This window comes from Oryctolagus cuniculus, chromosome 20 (assembly GCF_051225735.1).
Source record: "Oryctolagus cuniculus isolate XC-2025 breed Fujian yellow rabbit chromosome 20, ASM5122573v1, whole genome shotgun sequence".
Lineage (NCBI taxonomy): Eukaryota > Metazoa > Chordata > Mammalia > Lagomorpha > Leporidae > Oryctolagus > Oryctolagus cuniculus.
The window spans coordinates 40,884,040-40,907,381 of record NC_142886.1 but is presented as its reverse complement, the minus strand read 5'-3'; the positions used below and the strand labels follow the sequence as shown (position 1 = coordinate 40,907,381).

General features: G+C 45.2%; 1 protein-coding gene across 6 annotated transcripts in view; it reads left to right on the top strand.

Moving 5' to 3' along the window:
• RPS6KA5 (ribosomal protein S6 kinase A5) overlaps nucleotides 1-22,506 on the top strand; it is a 190,056-nt gene extending 167,550 nt beyond the window's left edge. For all 6 annotated transcript variants that reach the window (XM_002719601.6, XM_089322100.1, XM_051826133.3 and 3 more), the window contains 2 exons: nucleotides 977-1,140; nucleotides 2,864-22,506. In XM_002719601.6, the coding sequence (XP_002719647.2) occupies nucleotides 977-1,140; nucleotides 2,864-3,100 (401 nt within the window). In that variant the 3' untranslated portion in view covers nucleotides 3,101-22,506. The remainder of the gene's footprint in view (nucleotides 1-976; nucleotides 1,141-2,863) is intronic.
• The last annotated feature ends 836 nt before the right edge of the window (nucleotides 22,507-23,342 follow it).

Genomic DNA, 23,342 nt, shown 5'->3' with positions numbered 1-23,342 from the left:
AATTCAAACCTCTGCTTCCTTATCACCCAGCGCTGCCATTGCAGGTACTGGAATCCCTCAGCTGGACCAAGCTTCCAGAGTCCCCCAGACGTTCAGACATGCTCTTCTTAACCCCTGGAGCACGCTCGGTCTCTCTCCAGCTCCCCTCATTTTCCAGATTCAGCCTTTCAGGGCGCCCACACTGCAGGCCACGCCCCTGCCCTGGGCCTGCTCACGCACTGTGCCTGTGTTTCCCCATGGCATCTCCCCCAGTGTGTAAGAGCTCAGCGTTTGTCCCTGTATTTCCTAAGAGCGAGTCTCCACCTTCGCACCCTCAGTGCCTTACCACACTCCTTGACGAGAACATGGCCAGGAGACGTCTGGAGCTAGCCGTGTCACCAGAGGGAGTCTTTGTTTCCAGTGGTTATTTTCTCTTGCATGAAAAGCCAGTTCCCATAAGCCTCCCAGGAATAGGCTACCTATCATTAGCGTCCGTGTTCACGCAAGGATTTAAGTGTATACAGAAATACAGTTAGAGGCCGGTGCTGTGCGGCAGCAGGTAAAGCCTCAGCCTACGGTGCCCACATCCCATGTGGGCACCAGTTCAAGTCCTGGCTGCTCCATTTCTGGTCTAGTTCCCTGAATCGTCTGAGAAAGCAGCGGAGGATGGCGCAAGTGCTTGGGCCCCTGCAACCTCGTGGGGGGCCCAGAGGAGACTCTGGGCTCCCGACTTCAGCCTGGCACAGCCCCAGCTGATGCCGCTATTTGGGGAACAAGCTGGCCGGTGGAAGATCTCGCCCTTTAGCTCTCATTCTCTCTCTGTAACTCTGCCTTTTAATAAATAAATACTACTTTTAAAAAGTTAGCTCTGTAGGAATTTGAAGACTTATTAAAACCATCATGTCACTGTGAACATAACTGAGATTTATGTCTGAGACTGCTTTTAAATCACAATTATAGTGATAAATCATAAAACTGGAATATCTTATTCCCACAGGACTTCTCACAGTTGATCCAAATAAAAGGCTTAAAATGTCTGGCTTGAGATACAACGAATGGCTTCAAGATGGCAGTCAGCTGTCTTCCAACCCCCTGATGACGCCCGACATCCTGGGGTCTTCCGGAGCTGCCGTGCACACCTGTGTCAAAGCAACCTTCCACGTAAGGCCCGCGCAGGCTCGGCACACGCGGGGCGGCACGCAGAGGAGTGCGAGGTCTCGCTCTGGACCTCAGAGGTGCACTCAGTGACACATCTGAAGTAGCGCAGGTGTCCCCTTAGCTCTCGCCGTGCTCCTCTGAATCGCTTCCTGGTATGACCGTTAGGGACATGAAGTGCTCAGGGGTCAATCACAGCTGTCCTACAACCACGCGCTGAAACTGAGAAGAATCCGAGAGCAGACGATCATCTGGTATTTGACCAGTTGACGTTTTCAGTAATGAAAACATGCATAATAGAACTAGTTTTCTAGAACCAAATCATTTTTAATGATTATTTAAAAGGTAGAGTTCCAGACAGAAAAGAGAAACAGTGGGGGGGGGGGGGGTCTTCCATCGCTGGTTTACTCCCCAAATGGCTGCATCCTGTCTGAAGCCCAGAGCTTCCTCTGAGTCTCTCACTTGGGTGCAGGGACGCAGGGATTTGGGCCATTTCCACTTTCCCAGGCACATTAGCAGGGAGCTGGATCCAAAGTGGAGTAGCCGGGACTCAAACCGACACCCACATAGAATGCTGGCACCACAGGCCATGGCTAACCTGCTGCGCCATAGCACTGGCCTCATTTTCTTAAAAAGAAAAAAAACAAGCACAGATTGGAAACTAAGGCTTGTGTGAAAGTCCATTCAGCAACCCTCTAGGGCACAGGCTATCCTAGGGACTGGAAGAAATGAGGAGCTCCTTGGTGGTAAGTGTAGAGTGCAGGTCTGAGAGGCGAGACCACATGGCAAGCTCTGTGCTGTGCACATCCGTGCCAAGCAGATGCGAGCAGATGAAGAGAGTGTAAGGGGGGGATGAGTTAGGGAGAAGTAACATGACCGCTGATAGGATTATCTTAGGGGAGCCAGAGGAATGGCGCGGTTTCTTCACCTGCAGAAATGGATTTGAAAAATGGACAGCAGTGGGCGTTTGGCCAGGGGTCAAGACGCTGTTTAGGACATCCGCTTCCCACGTGAGAGGACTTGGGTTTGACTCCTGGCACCAGCTCCTGACTCCCGCTTCCTGCTGCTGCGGATCCTGGGAGACGACAGTGCCGGCTCACGTAGCTGGCTCCCTGCTCCGCAGCTGTCCCTGGCTTCACGCTTTGCCCCCCAGCTGTCAGGAAGCCCCCCGCTGTCAGGAAGCCTTTGGGAAGTGAACAAGTAGATGGAAGTGCTTGCTCTCCCCCTCCCCCCTCTCAAATAATCTTTTAAACAATTAATAGGCCAGGAGGTGTTGGGTGTGGAGCGAGAATGCGGGGTGATGGATCCTCCCAGGACGAGGCCGTCAGCAGTGACCGCGGCACTGCCCGAACCTGAGGCTGACACGTGAACACCGGGCTGTGGGCAGGTGGCAGCAGGGACCCCGGATGGGCCTGTCGGCTCTGGGCGGGGCTCTGCGGTCACAGGGTTACAGCCCAGGCTCTGCAGACGCGGCGGGAGGGCTGGTTCTCAGGCCGCTGATGCTACTCGGAAGCTTCCGGAGGGTGGAAGGTTTCTGCTTGAGCTGCAAGACGCCTTAGAGTCCCGACACCCGGGCAGTCCGGCTGGCTGGATTTAAACAGATGTTCCCGGACTGCTCCAGGAACTCCTCTGCCCCGCAGGGAGGCCGGGGTGTGCAGGCTGAAACGGCTTAGCTGCCCAAACCCCACGCAGCCGGGACCGCCTTCACACGGCTCCCTTCTCTCCCCAGGCCTTCAACAAGTACAAGCGAGAGGGCTTCTGCCTGCAGACGGTGGATAAGGCCCCGCTGGCCAAGAGGCGCAAGATGAAGAAGACCAGCACCAGCACCGAGACGCGCAGCAGCTCCAGCGAGAGCTCCCACTCGTCGTCCTCGCACTCGCACGGCAAGACCACGCCCACGGCGGCGCTGCCGCCCAGCCAGCCCGACGGCGGCCCCAGCGACGGCCTCTTCCAGTTCTCCGACTGAGGACCGCGCCCGCCGGGGCCGAGCCCTGTGCTTCTGAACTCCCGGCCCGGGGGTCTCCTGGGATCTGCCTCGCGGGAAGCTTTTCCGGAAAACCTCTGAGGTTATCCTCGTCCCAAAGCACTGGAGCAGGAAGGTTACTGTGAACCGGGCGCCGTGGCGCCTCGTGGCGGCCGAGCATGGCGCCGCCCGAGGGTTTGGAAGGAGCAAGGCGGGTCTGCCGACTGCGCAGGCGCGGCCGCCGCGGGGCCTTGTGGGCGTCACGTGGGGTGCGCGCCCTGGGCGGCGCGGAGGTCCTCGGAGGCGGTTGCGTGAGGAACTGTATGTGTGACTTTTGCCTATTTCTCGAGAGAGAGTTTTAACTTATTTTTATTTTATGGTTATGTATGATGGTAACTTGCTATTATTAATCTGTTTCTTAAAAAGTTTTAAAAAGATTTAAGAATTTAGGTCCCGTGCGCCGTGTCGGGGACCCACGTGAGATGCATGCTAAGCGCCGTCTGTTTTTAATTTTGCACTGTTCTTTCCTGGCGACTGGGTTTAATGGCTGTTGCAAGAAATTAAGGTACATGTCTGTTGTAAGTAATACTGCACTTTATAGAGGAGCGGGAGTAAAGAAAACGGACTGTAAAGTGCCCTGTTGGAAGCGTATGTACTGTGTCTTCGCCATCTCCTGTCATGTTTGCATCTGTCTCCGGTCCCTCTCCGCTTCGTGCAGACCGGGCGTGTGTGTGACGCGCTCTCGCCCTTCGACACCAATGTGAGGAAAACCTAAAGGGAAATTTACTGAACACTGTGCTCATATTCGTACACTGTGTTGTACTACAGTGAGCGCTTTCCTCCTGTAGTCGGATATTATGTACATACTATTTTAGGATCATACCTATGACTTGTTTGGACATTTTGCTGTTAATTTTTAAATCCAGAAAGCATATTTTATAAACTTAAGCAGAGCACTTTTACTGCTCAAGCTCTGAATTCATATAGCCAAGTGCTGTGCGATAGACGTTAGACTGAAGGTTGCTGCATTTAAAACACAGTTCATTCCCTATGCAAAAAAAAACAGTGACAGGATTTGTATGTTGTGTTTCTGTTAAAGCCATCACACGAAATATCAGGACTGAGAAGTGATCTTTGCTGTGTGTTTACAGGAATTGCGTTTAAACATATAATGCCCAATGTGTTCATTTCATAGTTTTTGTCAATGATAACCTCTTGAGCATTAGTTTGGAATTTGGGCATGATATTTATTTATTCCTTTCTTGACGTAATAGCAGCATTAATTTCAATCAGTTAGGAATACTAAAAAGGATTGCACTCTATGTATTAGTGTATTTATTACTAAATCAATGTATATATTAATAGCTCAGGCAAAAAAAGGCAAATATTAAAATATTTTGAAAATAATGTATTATCCTGTTCACATTTTTGTCCACAGTGCTTGTTGGGTGTAACTTTTTTATACTTTTCACTGCCCCAAATGGTTACATAATTCTGATTGAATTAATGAAAGTTTTGTGCTCCTGGCTTTCAGTCATTCCTAGTAATGATGGGAAATTTTGTGTGAATTATTACCAAAACAATGGCTGATTCAGAAAATGTGATGTCATCAGGCACAGATTTGTAACAATCAAGAAAGCATCTATTGATATTTACATTGGCTACATCTAGAAATGTGTAAGTGAGCTCCTCAAGTCTTGCTAGAAAATGCTAGTTGGAAAGTCCAAACCACAGAGACTGTTTTGATAATAGAAGTTGGTCCCTAAAAAAGCAGTATACCCCTGATGGTCAGGGATGAGATCCACTCACTGTGATGGTGGCAACTGATGGGGTTGCTTGTCTTTAATTTCCCTTGGGTCTCCTACTGGGGCACTTGACAGTGAAGCTGTAGGAAGGCAGCAGAGTGGGAGGGGCAGGTGAGGCCACTGGACCGAGGGGCCCGCCTGGGTAATCCAGAAAGCCCCCAGGGAACACTCAGTGCGCCTCGCTTTGTCAGGTGCCCTCGCAGAAAACCAGAAAGACGCCCTCTGCTGTGCGTCGCGGCGGCCAAGTCGTGTGCGGTCTCTAAGACTCACCAAGCTCTTCATTTAGTCACATCAGAAATAAACACTGAAAAATACTGATTATCAAAGTGTCGCATGAAAGGACTCTTTATTGCTATAAGTAGTAAAATGAAGTAGATGTAACGAAAATAAATACAACACTGAATTCTCTTTATGACATTAATTTCAGGGCTTCCTCCCTTCTTGATGAGATTAGATACAGTTTTCATACCAACGTAAATTCTGATTTTGTAATTACTTATGCCTAATACATTGAGAGTCAAGAATAAGAAAATGAGGACAATAGAGGAAACAAATTAAGAAAGACCAGTTTCTTCTAATTAGTAACCCGGATTCTGGCTGAATGAGGTAAATTCACTATTTTGAAATTCAGTAATTTTTCCAAACCTCTATAAAATAAGAAATCACAGAACTACTAGAATAGAAAAAATCAGTCTTCTGAGTTAATTTAAGCATACAGGTCTCTCTTGGAGTCACAGATTTCATTTATCCATCCAAGACTGCTTCTTGTTTTTTGTTTTTGTTTTTGTTTTTGTTTTTACATTGCAGCTGATTTCTTAAGTATGTAAATGGCTGCATTTTAAATATAAGGTAAATTATTTTAAAGAAGCCTACTAGGATAGCATTGGGGACTTTTTTTAAAAAAAGATACAAACCCTACTGTATCTCACTTTATTTTTTTAATAGTATATTCTCAAATACTTTATGGAAGTATTTGTTTTATTATCTAGTTTTTCATCGTGCCCCATTTCAGACACCTGTTTTTGTCATATTTATTAAGGACAGAGTGCTTTGCAATGTTGAAAATTTCTAAATTACTGATTCTACAAGTATGCATGACTTTCAACATTTTTGCCACCAAAATAAACATTTTAATTCCATTTTCCACAAACTGTGAAGTACCCTCATACGTATGCCTTAGAGCACTTGGGGTTCTCCCAGTGGTCCAGGCTGAGTATCTTTATCCAAAATACTTGGGACCAGAAATGTTCTGGATTTTAGATTTTTTTTCAGAGTTTGGAATATTTGCATATATGTGAGATATTTTGGGAGTGGCACCCAAATCTAAACAGAGAATTCATTTTTGTTTCATATGTATCTTACACACATAGTCTAAAGGTAATTTTATACGGCACTTCCAGTGTGTCTGCATTTTGACTGCAACCCATTACGAGAGGTCAGCTGTGGAATTTTCTAGTTGTGGATCATGTTGATCCTCAAAAAGTTGTGGATTTTGGAACTTCTCAGAGTTTGGATGATCAGATTAAGGATGTTCAGCTAGTAGCACGATTTGAGTGGTAACACTTGCAGTATTTCTTGATATCTAAGTAAGTTAAATCCAGAAATGCCATTTACATGATGTCAAAATAGTTGTCTTTTAAGTAAATTACCATAATGAGGTATCTTAAAATGTCTTTGAACTATCTGACACCCTAACACCCCAGTTTCTGGTCTTCAGTTAGTTGTATCCCCCACGTTAGTGGCCATCAACACTTGATACCTTTGTCTGTCACTGAAATGAATGGGAGAGGCTCTAGTGAAATTTGGAATTCAAATGTAAAATTATTGTAAAACCCAAGAATGAAACAAAAACTTAGATCAACAGAGGAAGTATGTATCAAGTATTTTAAATGGAAACGACTGAAAGATAATTGCAACTCCAGCAATATAAACTTTTATTAGCTGTCTTGTTAGGGAGCGCCACTCCAAATTGTGACGTTCTTCAGAGAGAATATTTTATGTAATTGTGGTTTTTAGGGGAAAAGGATATTTTCAAAGAGGTAACATCTTCTTAACATTTTATAAGTCTCACTCCAGTCTTCAGCTTCAGCACTGCTTACTTTTGGGTTTTCTAAACTATTTCTTCTGTGCTCTTGGCGTTGTGTGCCCAGCGCCCTGATACATCCGGTAAGCAGTCGCTGGCTGTTCCCAAAGCTCTGCCACCCACGGCTGCTGTTTCTTGACTGAACCAAGCAATGCCATTGCTGAAATGTTTTCCTTAGGTGAAAGGAGGAAGAAACTGCCGTGGCTGCCTAATGTCTGTGTCTTAGCGTCTTCCTAGGGGTGAACAACGGGTGCTAGTTGTTGCCAGCTGTGTCCTGTTCCTTATTACTTCTAACCACAGGGCAAAACGCTGATATTTCGTGTTTGGAAAGAGACTTCTATTACAAGACAACAGTCTTGTACTAAATAATAAGGTTACCCATCAGGCTTGATTCTCCTGGTGTGTTTCTGCTGGGATAGACAGAGGGACAGATGGTCGTGCTTTGCTGGTTTCAGTGCTACTTGAGTGACGAAAGCTACTGTGTAATGCCGTGGCTGCTGCTGAGAGCCAGGAAAGTGGGACAGTGTGTTGCACTGTGTTTCCTTTCCATTCGTTTCTGTTGTATAACACTTTTCATTTGTATTGTCTCATAAAATTTGTCCCTTAAACAAAAAGTCCAGTTTCATTTTTGTTCCTTTCATATGTTGAGCAGTTTCTAAATCTCATTTATATTTTGAAGTCCTCCTAACTTAAAAAAAGAACAAAACAGAAATAATAAATGTCATGACTTAAAAAAGGAAATTTAAGTTATATTAGTAGAATGCCGTGGTTTCATTCCCTAGCGGTTTCTACTTAGAGACAGACTGAACAAGTCATTTCTCTTTGCTTTATTTTAAAATCCAGTAAGAGGAAACCGGCCTGCAGTTTTAAAGTGCAGTTCTGTTAGTAACTGTACGAGGCTGGCCCTGTTCAGTGTGCCTCGCTGTGTTGGAAGGGGTCTGTGACAGTTACCACTAAAGACCTGTTGCTGGGGGTGACGTTTGGCCTCGTTGTTAAGACACCCACATCTCTTACCGGAGTTGCCTGTGTTTGAGCCCCGGGTCCAACTGCCAATGCCAGCTTCGTGTTAGCATAGAACCTGGGAGGCAACAGTGATGGCCAAAGCAGTTGGGTTCCTGCCCGGCGACAGGGAAGACATGGATTGGGTTCCTGGCCCAGCTGCGCTGTGGAGAGTGCATCTGGAGAGTGAACCAGCAGTAGATGGGGGCTCTGTCTCTGCTCCTTAACAACAACAATGAGCTACTGCTATGGTGGACCTTCGAGTATGCAGAGTAGGTTTTTCATTTTAGAAAGTTTTTATGTATTTGAGATGCAGAGGGAGACAAAGAGCTCCCGTCTCTGGCTCACTCCCCACATGCCGGTAACAGGACTGGGACTGAAGCTGAAGCCTGGACCTTGGTCCGGGTCTCTGACGTGGGTGGCAGGAGCTCAGGCACTTGTGCCATCACTGCTGGCTCCAAGGTCTTGGTACTGTACCACTATCCCATTGGCTAAAATTACAAATCCCAGTACGAGGAATGACTGAATATACAATAATTCTCATTCTTTGGTGAGTAAGAAAGGAAGCATAGGGTGCTTTATCACATAAAACGTTAATGCTTCAGTACTAACAGTTTGAAAAGAATCCCTAATAACTGATAACTTGGCTGGCATGGGTTGTTGAAACGAAGAGGGAAACACATACACATAGCTAGAGGAATTTCTGGCATTTTACTATGTAGCTGGTAGATATACTTCTGTCTAAATGATAGGCATCCTTAGGTGTGGAATTGAAATCTGGTTGAGAGTAATTTAAGCTGCAACAATCTAAGTAGCTGTTCTTCCACAGCTTTACAGACATAAGAATTTGTCTTCCTGGAAAGCATATGGAAGATGAAAAACGCTATTTGTTTTGTTCTCTGTGGACAGTCGAGTAAAAAGATCATCAAGCTTCAGCTCCAGGGAATGCCGTCCCCGTCCCCTGCGTGTGGGTTTTGTTCCTTGACCACGTCTGCGGAGTCCACACTCCGTGCGTGCCTCTTGCGTGAAGTTTGCTTTGCTGTAGTGGTCCACACACATCCACGTAAACCCACGCTGAGTACTTCTGTGAGTCTCCAGTCTGATGTACATGGATAGACTGTAATTAAAATCAGAGACACAAAGACTTGATTGGGACAGAGAACAGGAACGTGAGATGACTGGGACAGAGAACAGGAACGTGAGATGAGGGGCTGGCATTACGGTGTAGCAAGCTAAGCTGCTGCCTGTGACTCAGCATCCCATATGGGCACTGGTTCATATCCTGGCTGCTCTGCTTCCCACCCAGCTCCCTGCTAATGCACCTGGGAAAGCAGCAGAAGGTGGTCCAGGTGCTTGGTCCTCGGCCACTCACGTGGGAGACATGGAGGAAGCTCCTGGCTCAGCACTGGCCATACAGGCATTTAGGGAATGAAACAGTGGATGGAAGAGCTTTCTCCCTCTGTGTCTCTCCTCCTCTCTCTAACCCTGCCTTTCAAATAGATAAATAAATCTTTAAAAATAAGAAAAACGTGGGATGAAAATCATTTAGGAATAAGGAAATACGGTGCTGTTGTGAGATGAAATGAGTGGCTTTAACTCTAAGATATGAAAATGCGATTCCAGTGGCTATATTTTTTAAAATGTTGTCTACTCTGGGAGTGAGGGAACATGTTGGGGTTTTTTAAATTACTATAAAGAGAATGATTTTGTTGCATTCCATAGGGGCAGTTCCAAGAAGACAACCACAGTTCCCCCACTCCCTTGCTCCCCCCAATCTCCATCCCTCTCTCCATCAGTTTTGCAGACACATAACTTCAATCCATGCTGTATTCACATGCTTAATTTGCTACTGATCCTATATCCAAGCAGTAAAAAGTAAGACTGTGTTCCACAGGAGTAGTAACACGAGCTGAAAATGACAGTTGTATCCCAAAGTGACCATTTCATTCCTGTACATTTTTCTGTATTCCATATTAGTTGCCACTTACCAGAGAAAATATGATATCTGCCTTTTTGAGACTGGCTTATTTCACTAAGTGTAATGGCTTCCAGTTGCATCAATTTTGTTGCAAAACAGAGTATTCATTTTTATGGCTGAGTAGTATTCCGTAGTGTATATATACCACATTTCTTCATCCAGCCATCGGTTGATGGACATCTGAGTTGATTCCATATCTTAGCTGTTGTGAGTTGAGCTGCAGTAAACGTGGGAGTGCAAAATAACTCTTTCACATGCTGACTTAATTCCCTTTGGGAAAGTTCCCAGGAGTAGGATGGCTGTGTCTTACAGTCGATCTGTTTCAGATCTCTGAGGAATCTCCATACAGCCTTGAAGGAACTTGTTTAACGTGTCCACATGGGCTGTCTCAGGAGGTCCTTTTCTCCCAGGAGGCACATGTGGTAACTTTCTCCTCTTTGCTTCCCCAACTCCCCCAACTTTTTCCAGTGTTCCATGCCCTGACCATGGACACTGCATGGCCAGAGATCAGTCCAAATAAAGGACTGAGGCTTCATTAGCTAGTGATCATATTTTTGTAAATTCATTGTAATATGGCATGTCCACCCAGTGCCTGGATCAGGAGGAGGCTGCCGCTCCCTACCCAGACGGAGCCCGAACTCTGACTTCTGTCGTTGGGCTTGTTTCCTGTCAATGGAAGTAGCAGCCTGCAGTATTTTGTATTTGGGTTTATTTCATCAGCATCATATCTGTGAAATTCTTTGTTATTGCGTGTGTTGTCTTAATTGCTCTTTCTCATTGCTCTGTAGCGTTCCATCAGATGGATATATCGCAGTTTATTTATCCTGTTGATGAGCATTGGGGTCATGTATCATTTTGGGTTGCCATGAGCATTCTTGGACATGTCTTTTAATGGACATGAATGCTTGTTTCTCTTGGCTTTAGCCATAGGAGTGAAGCTACTGAGTCATGAGATGAATGTTTATTTAGCTAGAAGATGGTACTGAATAGGTTTCAACATTGGCTGTACAAATTTACACTCTTACCAAGAGTGTCTGTGAGGTCCAGTTGTTTCAAATCATCAACATTTAGTACTACCAGCCTTAGTAGATTTAGCAAGTGTATTTTTCATTGTGGTTGTCAAATCCTGTCAAATCCACTTCAGGGTGGTTTTAGCCATTCTGGCAAGGGTTTATCTGTGGTTTTAGTGGTATTTCCCTGATAAGTAATGATATGTGAAGCACCCTTTATATTTCTGCTAACCATTTGGGTACCCTCATTTATCGTGTGCCTGTTCAAGTCATTTGTTCACATTTATTGGGTTTTCTTACTGATTTTCAAGGGTCCTTTATGATTCATGGGTATGAGGGGTATTTTCCCTGATATATTGTTATAGATACCTTGTTTTTGGTTTTTGCTTTTCCACTTTCCTAAATGGTTTCCTTTGGTGACCAAAAATTGTATCAAGTCTAATAGGCCAATCTTTAACTTAATGGTTTATGGGTTTTATACCCTAACTTGATAAATATCTATCCTGAGATTATATTCTTATTTTCTTTTTATTTATTTATTTATTTATTGTTTATTTAATTAATTTTTTGACAGGCAGAGTTAGTGAAAGAGAGAGACAGAAAAGGCTTCCTTCCGTTGGTTCACTCCCCTGATGGCCACCACGGCCCGCGCGCTGCACCGATCCAAAGCCAGGAGCCAGGTGCCTCCTCCCGGTCTCCCATGTATGTGCAGGACCCAAACACTTGGGCCATCCTCCACTGTACTTCCGGGCCACAGCAGAGAGCTGGACTGGAAGAGGAGCAACCGGGACAGAATCCAGCGCCCCGACCGGGACTAGAACCCGGGGTGCTGGTGCTGCAGGCAGAGGATTAGCCTAGTGAGCCGCGGCGCCAGCCGTTCTTATTTTCTTTTAAAAAGCCTTATTTGTTACTGTTCACTTTAGGCCTGGGATCCACCTACTGAAATCGGTGTCTGGAGTGAAATAGTAGCCAATGTCTATTGACCCAGCAAATACATGGAAAAGCCCAGGGTTTTTACAGTCTTCGTATCTGATAGTGTAAGACATCTCCTTTAGGTTTTCTCCCAAATATTTTTGGTTATTCTTAATACTTTGCACTTCCATGTATGCATTTTAGAGTAAGTTTGTCGGTTTCCTCAGGTTGAATGTTTGGGTTTGATCAGTGTTGAATTAAATATACAGATCGAATTTAAGAGAATATATCGTTGGAATTTTGTGTTTTCTAATCCAAAGACATGGTGTATTCCTATATTTATTTAGGTCTTTGCTTTGTCTTAGCAATATTTTATAAATTTATATGTAGAACTAAGATTTATTTCTAGGATTTTGATGTTTTATTTATTATTTAATTCTTCTCTGGTGTGTAAAAATATAATTGATTTTTGTATGTTGTCCTTACATCTTGTCCTTGCTAAATCCACTTTTTAATTCCAATACTGTATAGATTCTTTAGAATTTCTTCATGTATACAGTCACATACTTTGCAACTAATGATAATTTCATTTCTCTTTCCAAGTTTTATTTTTTATTTTTTTATTTTTTGCCTTATTGAGCTGACCAGGATCTCCTGTAAAATGATTAACAGAAGTAGTGATAAGGGACTTCTTTGACTTGTTCTTGAACTAAAAAAAAAAAAAATCAGTATTTCACCATTCAGTTTGGTATTTGCTGCATATTTTATAGGTATCATTTATCAGATTTTTTCTTTTATTCCTAGTTTTCTGAGAGTTTTTACTAATGTTTTTTCTGCCTCAGTAGAGGTGATCCTTTGGTTTTTTCTCCTTTATTCTATAACAGTGATAAATTATATGTGTTGATTTTCAAAGATTGTGCACTTGGAATTAACCCCACTTGCTCAGATACATCATTCGATTCAACTTGCCAATCTTTTGCCTGAGACTTCTTCATAAGAAGGATAGACCTATAATTTTTTCTTTCCTTATTAACTTTGTCAAGTTTTGGTATCAGCATTATTCTGGTCTCTTAAAACAATTTGGCGGAGTGTTTCCTCTTTTTCCATACTCTGAAAGAGTTTGTAGCTGGTGTTATTTTTTCTTAGGTTTAAAGTACTTCACCATTAAAACCACCTGAATGAGACGTTGTCTTTGTGGGAAAGTTTCTTTAATTGGAGTATCTAGTCCATTTGGTTAGTGTGATTGGTGATTACTGTCTCTCTTTTTTTTTTCCGTTAAGATGTATTTTATTTACTTGAGAGGGTTACAGAGAGAGAGAGAGAGAAGGAGAAATAGAGAGGTCTTCCATCCATTGATTCACTCCCCCAAATGGCTTGCAACAGCTGGGGCTGGGCCAGGCTGAAGCCAGGAGCCAGGAGCCTCTTCCAGGTCTCCCATGTGGGTGCAGGAGCCCAAGTACTTGGCCATTTTCCACTGCCTTCCCAGGGACGTTAGCAGGATGCTGGACTGGAAGTGGACTTGAACCAACACCCATATGGAATGCCAGCACTGCAGGTGGTAGCTCAACCCACTAAGCCATAGCACCAGTCCCGATTACTGGTGTTAAGTCTACCATCTTACAGTTTGTTCACCATTGTCCTGTTTCCTCTTTGCTCCTGTATTTCTCTTTTTCTCTCTTCTTTAGCATAAACCAAGTATTTTTCTATTGTCTGTTTTTCCTCCTGTGTTAGTTTGTTGGAGATTTTTAGAAATTCAGTTAGCAGTTACCTTAAAGATTACAACATGCATCTTACCACAGTCTGCCTTAAATTGGTACATTATTATTTCCCAACCTTGGAAATACTTCACTACAATTTAAATCTGTTTACCTCCTCCTTCCTTTTATGTTATTAGTGTCATATGTTTTTACTTATACATTCTAAATGTACTTATATTTTAACCTTTACAAGACATTAATTTTAATGTTAGTATAGTAGTTCTATAGGTTGAGAATCCTTTATCCAAAATGCCTGAGACCAGAAGGGCTTTGGATCAGAGTTTTTGAATATTTGCATGGACTTTTTCAGTTGAATGTACCTAATGTGAAAAATCTGAAATCCAGAGTTCTCCAGCATTCAAAAGTGTTTGTGCATCGTTGTCAGCTCTCAAAAATTTCAGATTTGGAAGCCTTTCCAATTCAGATATTTTAATTAAGGATGCTCTGTACTGCTACAAGGGTCTGTATTCAGATTTGTTTATCCACATATTTACATTTTCTAGTGTTTTTCATTCCTCCTGTCATTTCTTACTTCCATCTGTTATTGTTTTTCTTCTGCCTGGAGTATTCTCTTTACTGTTTATTTTAGTGCCAACTCTGCTGTCAGTGAATTCTCAGCTTTGTTGTATGAAACCTTCTTTTGCCTTTACTTTTTGCGAACACCTTTATTGAGGTAAAATTCATGCATCATAACATCCACCCACTTGGAGTGTACCAGTCATTTTTGCCTCTATTTCTGACGGGTGTGTTTGCCCGGTGTGAAATTCTGGGGTCATGGTTTGAGGACGTCATCCCATTCCTTGTGCTCTGTGAAGTCTTCCTTGACATGTCTAATGATTCGCTCATCTGTTCTGCTAGGTCTAATGGGTCTTAAATATATTTTCAGTTCCAAAATATGAATCGACTGTCTTTTATCATCTCCAGGTCTCAGTCTTCTCCTCTCTCTTCTTGAGCATATGAATCAGAATAACTTTGCAACTCTTGTCTGAGAAATCCGGAGTCTGCACTGCTGTCACCTGATTGTTTCTCTGGTGCGCGTTTTCTCCTGGTTTTCAGTTGTTTGTTCCTGAGCTTGGCTCAATGCCATACATTGTGTATTAAAGATTGTAGAGGCTGTGGGTGATGTTATCTTCCCCTAAAATGCTTATGTTTTCTTCTGGAAGAGGTAAAGAACAGGTGGTCACTGTAATCCCACTGAAGCTTGATTGTAGGCTTTGTTAGGGCTTGTATATTTCAGTTTTGCTCTTACTCTTAAAACATAGCCTGCTTGGGGTCTCAGCTGGAATCGGGGGTGTTTAGCAAGGCTTCCCCTTGGTGGCCTTGAATCCAGCCTCTGTCTCCTTAGCGTCCAGAGCTGCTGAAACCTCGGCTTAGTTCTGCAGCGTCCCAGCTGCTGCTGTTCTGCTGGGTTTCCTGAGGTCCCCACTGTGCACCTGAGTGGAGTATGGGTCAGCAACACCTCCAGGGTTGAACTGGGAAGTGAGTTGATTGAAGCAGCCTTTTGGGTGCAAGTCTCTTGAGGTTTGTTCTTCTCTGGGATTCTGGCACCAGGTCCTGGCTACTTTCACAACCCAAACACCAGCTTCTGTGTCTTCGGCCAAGCAGGCCTTCTGCTTCGGCGAGGCCCTGGGTTGCCTGTGCTCTGACCACACTGCCCTCAGGGGACTCAGAGTGAGGGTGGAGCCTGCTTCAGGGGCTTCCCGTCAGGAACTGTCACTCAAGTCCTAGCTGCTCTGCTTTGCCCGATGTCTAAAAGATGGCATGTGTTTCACTGAGCTTTCATAGGTGTTTTGAACGAAAGGAAGTTTCAGTCCGGTTACCAGCCCGCTCTGTGGTGGCCACATGCAGCAGTAGGGTCCCAGCCGTTTCAGTCACCATGGTGGTTCCCACGTTGGCGTCTGGCAGCGATTGCTAGGCTGTCAGGAATTCATGGGAGGGCACCAGGTTCATTCATTTGTTGCCTCAACCACTGAAGGTTTTTAACTGACGTTTCTCTCTCAGGCCAGGTGCTGTTCCAGACATAGGCGGTATAGCAGTACTTAAGATCAGACCTCTGCCTCTTTGGGACTTAGAGCCTATTTTTAAATATCTGTTTATTTATGTTTCATCTACTTGAAAGGCAGAACAGCAGCGGGAGAGAGGTGGAAGGTGAGGAGAGATCTTGTCCCTCACTGGATCACTACCCAGCTGTTATTCTTACAGATAGGTTACCTAGTGATTTCTGAGACCTACTTGCAGTAATTAAATGTAGACTTTTCTTATGGAAGGAGGGTGAGAGGGAAAAACAGACCTTTTGGATGACTGTATCTTCCTTTAGGTATTTTTAGCCTTTTTTTTTTTTTTTTTTTTTTTTTTTTTGACAGGCAGAGTGGATAGTGAGAGAGAGAGACAGAGAGAAAGGTCTTCCTTTGCCATTGGTTCACCCTCCAATGGCCACCACAGCTGGTGCGCTGCGGCCTGCGCACCGCGCTTATCGGAAGGCAGGAGCCAGGTGCTTCTCCTGGTCTCCCATGGGGTGCAGGGCCCAAGCACTTGGGCCATCCTCCACTGCACTCCTGGGCCACAGCAGAGAGCTGGCCTGGAAGAGGGGCAACTGGGACAGAATCCGGCGCCCCGACCGGGACTAGAACCCGGTGTGCCAGCGCCGCAAGGTGGAGGATTAGCCTAGTGAGCCGCGGCGCCGGCCAGCCTTTTTTAAAATGTAGCAATCAACCCATTTCACAGTTCACTCCTTCTCCATAATATTTGGCTCCCCTTTTGAAAGCTAAAAGTGATGCTTAATTCCCTGTCTGTGAGTTTGTACAGCACACACGCTAGGCAAACAGGAAAAACTCAACTCGGAGCAGGCATTTGACAATTGGAGTTAAAATTCTTGAAGCTGATTTATGGAGAACAAACTCAGGTCTTAATTTTTACATGTGTCAACTCCAGAGCTCATAAAGAATCAGCCTCCTTGTGGTTTCCCATTTTAACTTCAGTTTTTGAAAAACATTTCACATGCAACTAAGCACTTATTAAATACTTTGCAATAATAAAAAATGGCTTGATGTTCTCAGTCTTCCAGAATAGCTTAAATGTCAGTGTTACCAAGAGAAAACTACTACTGCATGCATGTGACTGTGAACATATTAGAGGCAAATCAGAACTTTGACTCTTCTCTCTTTCCCATTCCCTGTGATGGGTAGCATTTGGATAGAGCGAAGTGGTGACCACCTCCAGCTGTTGTTACTTTCCTCTCTGCTTTAAAGGTTGGGCCTTACTCTCGATCTCAGTGACTTAGTGGCACTTCCGGGCTCTTTCACGTACGTTTTCTTCAGTAAGTGCTTTTCTAAAGTCTTGCTTTTGGACAGTTATTGAAAATTCTGTTTTCTATTCGAGCAGTCATTTGAATAAGTGTCTTTTCATCACACAACGCCCTTGAAATGTCAGGAAATTAGTACAACTCAGGATTCTGCCATTTTGCTAAAGTCAGTGGCTGTATTATCTCCCTAAACCGACTGTATACATGTAGAGTGTCCTTATCTTTGACCACTTGCATTCATTGGATGCAAAAGTTGTATCAACATGAGAGCGAACTTATGCCTTTTATCCATTGACGCATGAGTTTGGGAATTCCAACACCTAATTAGTAAGACCCATTTCTGACGTTGACCCTCTGCCCTGCCGGTGATACTGCTCGTACTGAAGTACTCTAACAATGATCAGTCAGCCAAAAGGGTGTGAGAAACTGTGTTCGTTTCTTAAATGAAGGCTGTAGGTACAAAGAATGCCAACTAGTGACACCACATTGGTTTCCTGAAGACCTCATAGAGCTGTAACAGGTGCTGACATTCCAGAGTTCTAGGATTATTTGAGCTTAGCGTCACAGGCAGTTTGGAATTTGATTAAAACAGACCTCAGAGTATTTAAAACATCCACAGGTAGTAGGTACTTTGTTTTAAGTAAGGAATGATTTTTATTTACTTGGCTGATTTTATCTAGACATTGTTAATAGGTTGCTTATTTTTTTATTGACCACTTCTTCATTAATATCTTTTTTTAAAGGTTTATTTATTTATTTGAAAGGCAGAGACAGAGATCTTCAATCTTCTGGTTCACTCCCCAAATGGCCACAATGGCCAGGGTTAGGCCAGGCTGAAACCAGGAGCCAGTAGCTTCATCCAGGTCTACCACATGGTGCCGGGGCCCAAACACTGTCATCTTGCATGGCTTTCCCAGGCACATTAGCTGGATTGGAAGTGGAGCAGTCAGGACTTTAACTGGTGCCGTGTGGGACGTGGGCGTCACAAGTGGCAGCTTTACTCACTGTGCCACAGTGCCGGCCCCCACTGTTAATATTTTAATAAGAAAGTTATTAGTCTACTCATTTTGCTAAGTCTGGGAGTTTGTTTTGTTTTGGGGGGCAATAACCTGATAAATATCTAACCTTTGAAAATATCATGAAAATGCCTTTGTCCCTTAAAAAGGTGTTAAAGCAGTTTTTCAAAGCCTATGTTGGGCGATCGGCAAATGAACAAATTGGCGAATTCTTTTTCCACAGTGGACTTGTGTTACCTACGGCATGACAAGCATAGCTGGCACTCCTCACTAACACGGTGGGCCGCTGTCTGTGACTCCTCTGCAGACGGAATGTTCTCCCCAGCAGAGGAGGACGGAAATTCACTTTTGTTTGAAGATAAATATTTTTAACATGCAGAAAGTGAAAGCGTATACTCGCCTCTTGTGGCAACCTCTAAATTAGCAGTTCCCTGGGGCGGCATCAGGCACCGTAAACTGTATCAGAGCACGCAGGCGTAGGGTGCTGATTTCGTTTTTTATTATTATACTTAGCACTTGACATGGAAAGTGTTTTCAAGGCAGATCTTATTCTGGAGAGTTTCACACAATTGCACTAAGACATAAATATTTGCTTCCTTTGAAGGCATTTAGACATTGGAATCAGCGGTTTGTTTTTGAGCCATAGATTGAGGAACCAGTGAGATGAAGTTTGCATTTTACAAACGTGCAGAAAGGAGGCAGGAATGCAGTTACGTGCTGTGCATCCAGACTGACCAGTTGGTGACTGAGCGCGTCACTCAGCCTCTCTGGGCCTCCAGTTCTTTGGGTCAAGTGGCCTGACTCCCTGCCTGGGTACTGGAGGGAAAACAAAGAGGAGGAGAACCCGTACGCTGTGTTGGTCCCAAGGACGGGCAGATATCGGTGCAGCGGAGACTTACTAATGAAGACTTCTGTTGTATAGCAGTTCAATTAAAAATGTCTGCTCTTGATTCTGTGTAGTGAATATTCACTAGCATTGGAAGTAGAAGCTGAGAGTAAGGTATGTGTCTGTTACAGATTTTTGATATTATCCTATTGGTCTAGGTATGGGTTTAAAATAGATCCCTGCACTTAGCTATTTTGTAGGATGTCCTGCCGTGTGAGCCAGCTTCACTTCAGAGGGCCACATAGATGATCAGATTGAACCATGGTCATGGGGCTGCTGTGGCACAGTGAGTTGAGCCACTGGCTGCAATGCCGACGTCCCACGTTGGAGCACTGGTTCAAGTCCAGCTGCTCTGCTTTGCAACCAGCTTCCCTGCACCTGGGAAGGTCGCAGAGGATGACCCAAGCATCTGGGCTCCTGCTACCCACGTGGGAGACATGGATGGAGTTCCTGGCCCCTGGCTTTGACTCGGCCATTGAGGCCATATGGGGAGTGAACCAAGTAGAAGATTTCTCTCTCTTTCCCTCTGTCACTCTCTGCCTTTCAAATAAATAAATCTAAACAAACAAACAGAAAGCGGTCGTCATGGCAGGATTTGAGCAGATCGCAGCAGCTGGAGTCCGGGAGCTCCGCACTGCCCAGTGTAGTTCCCAGCAGAAGCGAGGCTCCCCCTTGGCGACCCCACACTCACTTCCGCTTGCACAGCTCAACTGCAGCCTGTTCTGGAAAGGTGGGGCTGATGCCTTGCTGCTTTGATGTGCATCTTTCGTGCTGGGACGTCGTAGACTTGGAGCTGCTCACGTGTTGTTTTAGAACATGGGGGCACTTTCGGCTTTGGCGTGAACACCATCCTATTTAAATGGCCAGGCTATGTAATGTTTTCTGGGTTCCTTCCCCCACTTTGGCTTCCCTCACGGATTAGGTTGTTTTCTCCTTTTTCTTAATAATTTGAAAATACTTCTTTCTCTTTTTATCTCTTCTCCTATTTAGTATTTATGGAAGCAAGAAAGAAAAGTGTCAGTGTTTAAAATAGACAGCAGTCGTGACTTTGGTTCTTGTCCCAGCGACAGCAGCTAGGTTGATTTATGGTCCTTAAAAATGGGGAGAAGGAGTTCATGTCAGGTCAGTGCCTGGGGGAGTGCAAGCTCAGGGCATCCCAGAGGCAGGCGTCAAGGCTGTGGCTCCCTTGTAGGAAGCCCGCAGAGGACCAGCTCTTCCAGAGTACAGCCGAGTGTCAGAAAGTCTGGAACCTCCTCCTGCAGAGGACAATGGTCTAGTGTATGCCAGCGTAAGACGATGTGCACTGTGTCCTGGGGCAGCTTTGGGGACGTCACCCAGCGCTGACACAGAACTCCACCCTCTGTTCCATCAAGGGGAAATGTTTTTGTCCCAAATTAACATCCATAAGTAAATTGTCTTCAACGTCTCCTCTCTTTTGGTCTATACATCTCTCTCTCTCTCTCTCTCTCTCTCTCTCTCTCTCTCACACACACACACACACACACACACACACACCCTGGTATTCCTTCTTTCTTCCACTTACAGGAATCTGCTTGCTCTCGCTGCATCCAGATTACCATGTTACCGTGTGAAGAAGAGCCGTAAACACCACATCTTTTAGCCACGGTTGTCTTGTGTGCAGCCACCACAGTAACTGATTTGGACAGCTAGAAACAGCTGTTTGCTGTCCAGTCGCATCAGTACGTGGCAGTCCGAGGTGGCCTGTCAGGCAGAAGAATCACCAGTCTGAGTGGCTCTGTTTATAAAATAAAGATCAGTAGTCGGTGCCCTGCTTTCAGACTTTGTCTTAGACCCAGGACTGTGGGTCCATCTCTGGCAGAACTTCGCTTCCGGTGTCCCGGGGCTGGTTCTCAGGGTCCGCGCAGCCTTCTTGCTGCTGTGTGGGGCGGCTGATGCGCGGTGGCTGATTTGTTCTCATCCATCAGGTTGAGACCAGCGAGCCGCCCAGCACGCACGTCCTCCTGGGCAGCAGGGGGTCCAGCCCACGCGGCGGCATGAACCCCTCAGACTGACGGTCGCTCACCTTTTCTTGGGCTGTTCCTTGCCGTGCTCTGCCTGGCTTCCTGGGGTTCCTCACCTGTGTGTCTCCCCTGCTTCCACCTTCCTCCTGCTTGTCCTCTCAGACGCCGAAAGTGTTGTTAAAGTGTCTGTGGAACAACAGAATGAAAGGACATGTTTATTTTGGTGCAAAAAATTTTTTGAAATCCATGCATAGTTTTTTTTTATTTTTTTTTATTTTTGACAGGCAGAGTGGACAGTGAGAGAGAGAGACAGTGGGAAAGGTTTTCCTTTTGCTGTTGGTTCACCCTCCAATGGCCGCCGCAGCCAGCGCGCTGCGGCTGGCACACTGCGCTGATCCGATGGCAGGAGCCAGGTGCTTCTCCTGCTCTCCCATGGGGTGCAGGGCCCAAGCACTTGGGCCATCCTCCACTGCACTCCCTGGCCACAGCAGAGAGCTGGCCTGGAAGAGGGGCAACCGGGACAGAATCCGGCGCCCCGACCGGGACTAGAACCCGGTGTGCTGACGCCACAAGGCAGAGGATTAGCCTATTGAGCTGCGGCACCAGCCGCTTAGTTTTTAATAATACCACTTCCCATGAACTTTTTGAAGACCCCTTATACACACAGATTTCAAAAACTGCCCATAGCAACGTGTCTTTTAATTCTCTTTTTCCACAAGTTGAAGTGTGAGACTGGGAAGTCCATAGACAGAGCTTGCCTTGGGAGCCGATGATGTCGTCTTATTTGGGTGTAGACATCAATTTGGGTGGCGATTGAGCAGGTCTGCAGCACCTCGGGAAAACTCCCATGGGCCCAACCTGGCACCAGGCCCCTGCTGGCATGGGATCCGATTGGCTTGCCTGGCCTTCTTGCCAAGTCTGTCTAGAACTCAAAGCGTTCTAAAAATGCAAGAAATGTGGTGAATCTCACACCAAGAATCAAGTCTGTTGTGCCACCTTCTGTGCTGTTTACTAGCCTTAATTTCCGAAAGGAGTGACTTTTTAAATTTTGTTTGCCTTGATGCCCCTGCATTTTGTAAGGAAGAGATTTTCATTACCTGCTTTCCTGAATTCCATGTTTATGAATTTCATGGCAATTCTATTTTGGAAGTTGATTGATTCTAGCTGCACTAGAACCTTCAAGTATTGATTTATAGTGAACTTTCCTTCTTGGATTATTCAGGAAAACTAAATGGTACATATTATTTTTGTTGCTGTAGATATGTAAGGTCATTTTAATGTTCTTTGAATGCTTTATCCTGATGATAATTGGCACTGCCTTTGATTAAAGGTAAGCTATGTGGAGTTAATCATTTTTATACTGTGAGTTACTTACTGCTTGTCTGACAGTTACTAGAGGTGTGCATTTTTCCCTGAGTGGTCTTCATGCTGATTTTCCCTTGTTCAGGCAGGTCTGAATGAGTTACAGCATCTTGAAGACACACGTGAGTGAAAAGAAGTGCGTGTGTTTTAGGATTGTGGGGTTTTCTTGCTTCAAGAGTTTAGCCAGAAAGCTTTGTGTATGGGTTTAATTTTTAACAAAGCAGTAAGGGCTCACTTTTTACCAGTTTGTGTGTGTATAAAGTTGTATTTGTTCAAGCTTTAAGAAAAGAATAAACCTCTCAATGTGTAAATACCTGATACTTGATTTGGATTTATGGGCTTTTTTCCTGGGGATGGGGAGTGGAGGAGAAGGGCTTCTGTCGGTTGTTCTTCAGTCCCGTAAGATCGGGAGGGGTCATTGTTGTCGCGCAGTGAGTTGAGCTGTTGCAGTCGGGTGTCCTCTATGGGAGTACTGGTTTGAGTCCCAGCTGCTCTGCTTCCGATCCAGCTCCCTGCCAATGTGCCTGGAAAAGCAACAGAAGATGGTCCCGGTGCTTGGGCCCCTGTACCCACGTGGGAGACCAGGCTGGAGTTCTTTTTTTTAAATTTTATTTATTTTTTCATTTTTTGACAGGCAGAATGGACAGTGAGAGAGAGAGAGACAGAGAGAAAGGTCTTCCTTTGCCGTTGGTTCACCCTCCAATGGCCGCCGCAGAAAGCGCACCGCGCTGATCTGATGGCAGGAGCCAGGTACTTCTGGTCTCCCATGGGTGCAGGGCCCAAGCACTTGGGCCATCCTCCACTGCATTCCCGGGCCACAGCAGAGAGCTGGCCTGGAAGAGGGGCAACTGGGACAGAATCTGGCACCCCAACCGGGACTAGAACCTGGTGTGCTGGCGCCGCTAGGTGGAGGATTAGCCTAGTGAGCCGCGGCGCCGGCATCAGGATGGAGTTCTTGGTGCCTGGCTTTCGCCCAGCCAGGCCCCAGTCGTTGAGCCATTTGGGGAGTGAACTAGCAAATGGAAGATCTCTCCTTCTCTCTCTCTGTCCCCACCCCCATGCTCTGCCTTTTAAATAAATAAATGAATAAAGTTTAAAAAAAAGAGTGTTAAAGAAGCACAGTACACATCAGCAGTCCTCCATGTCAGCAGCCC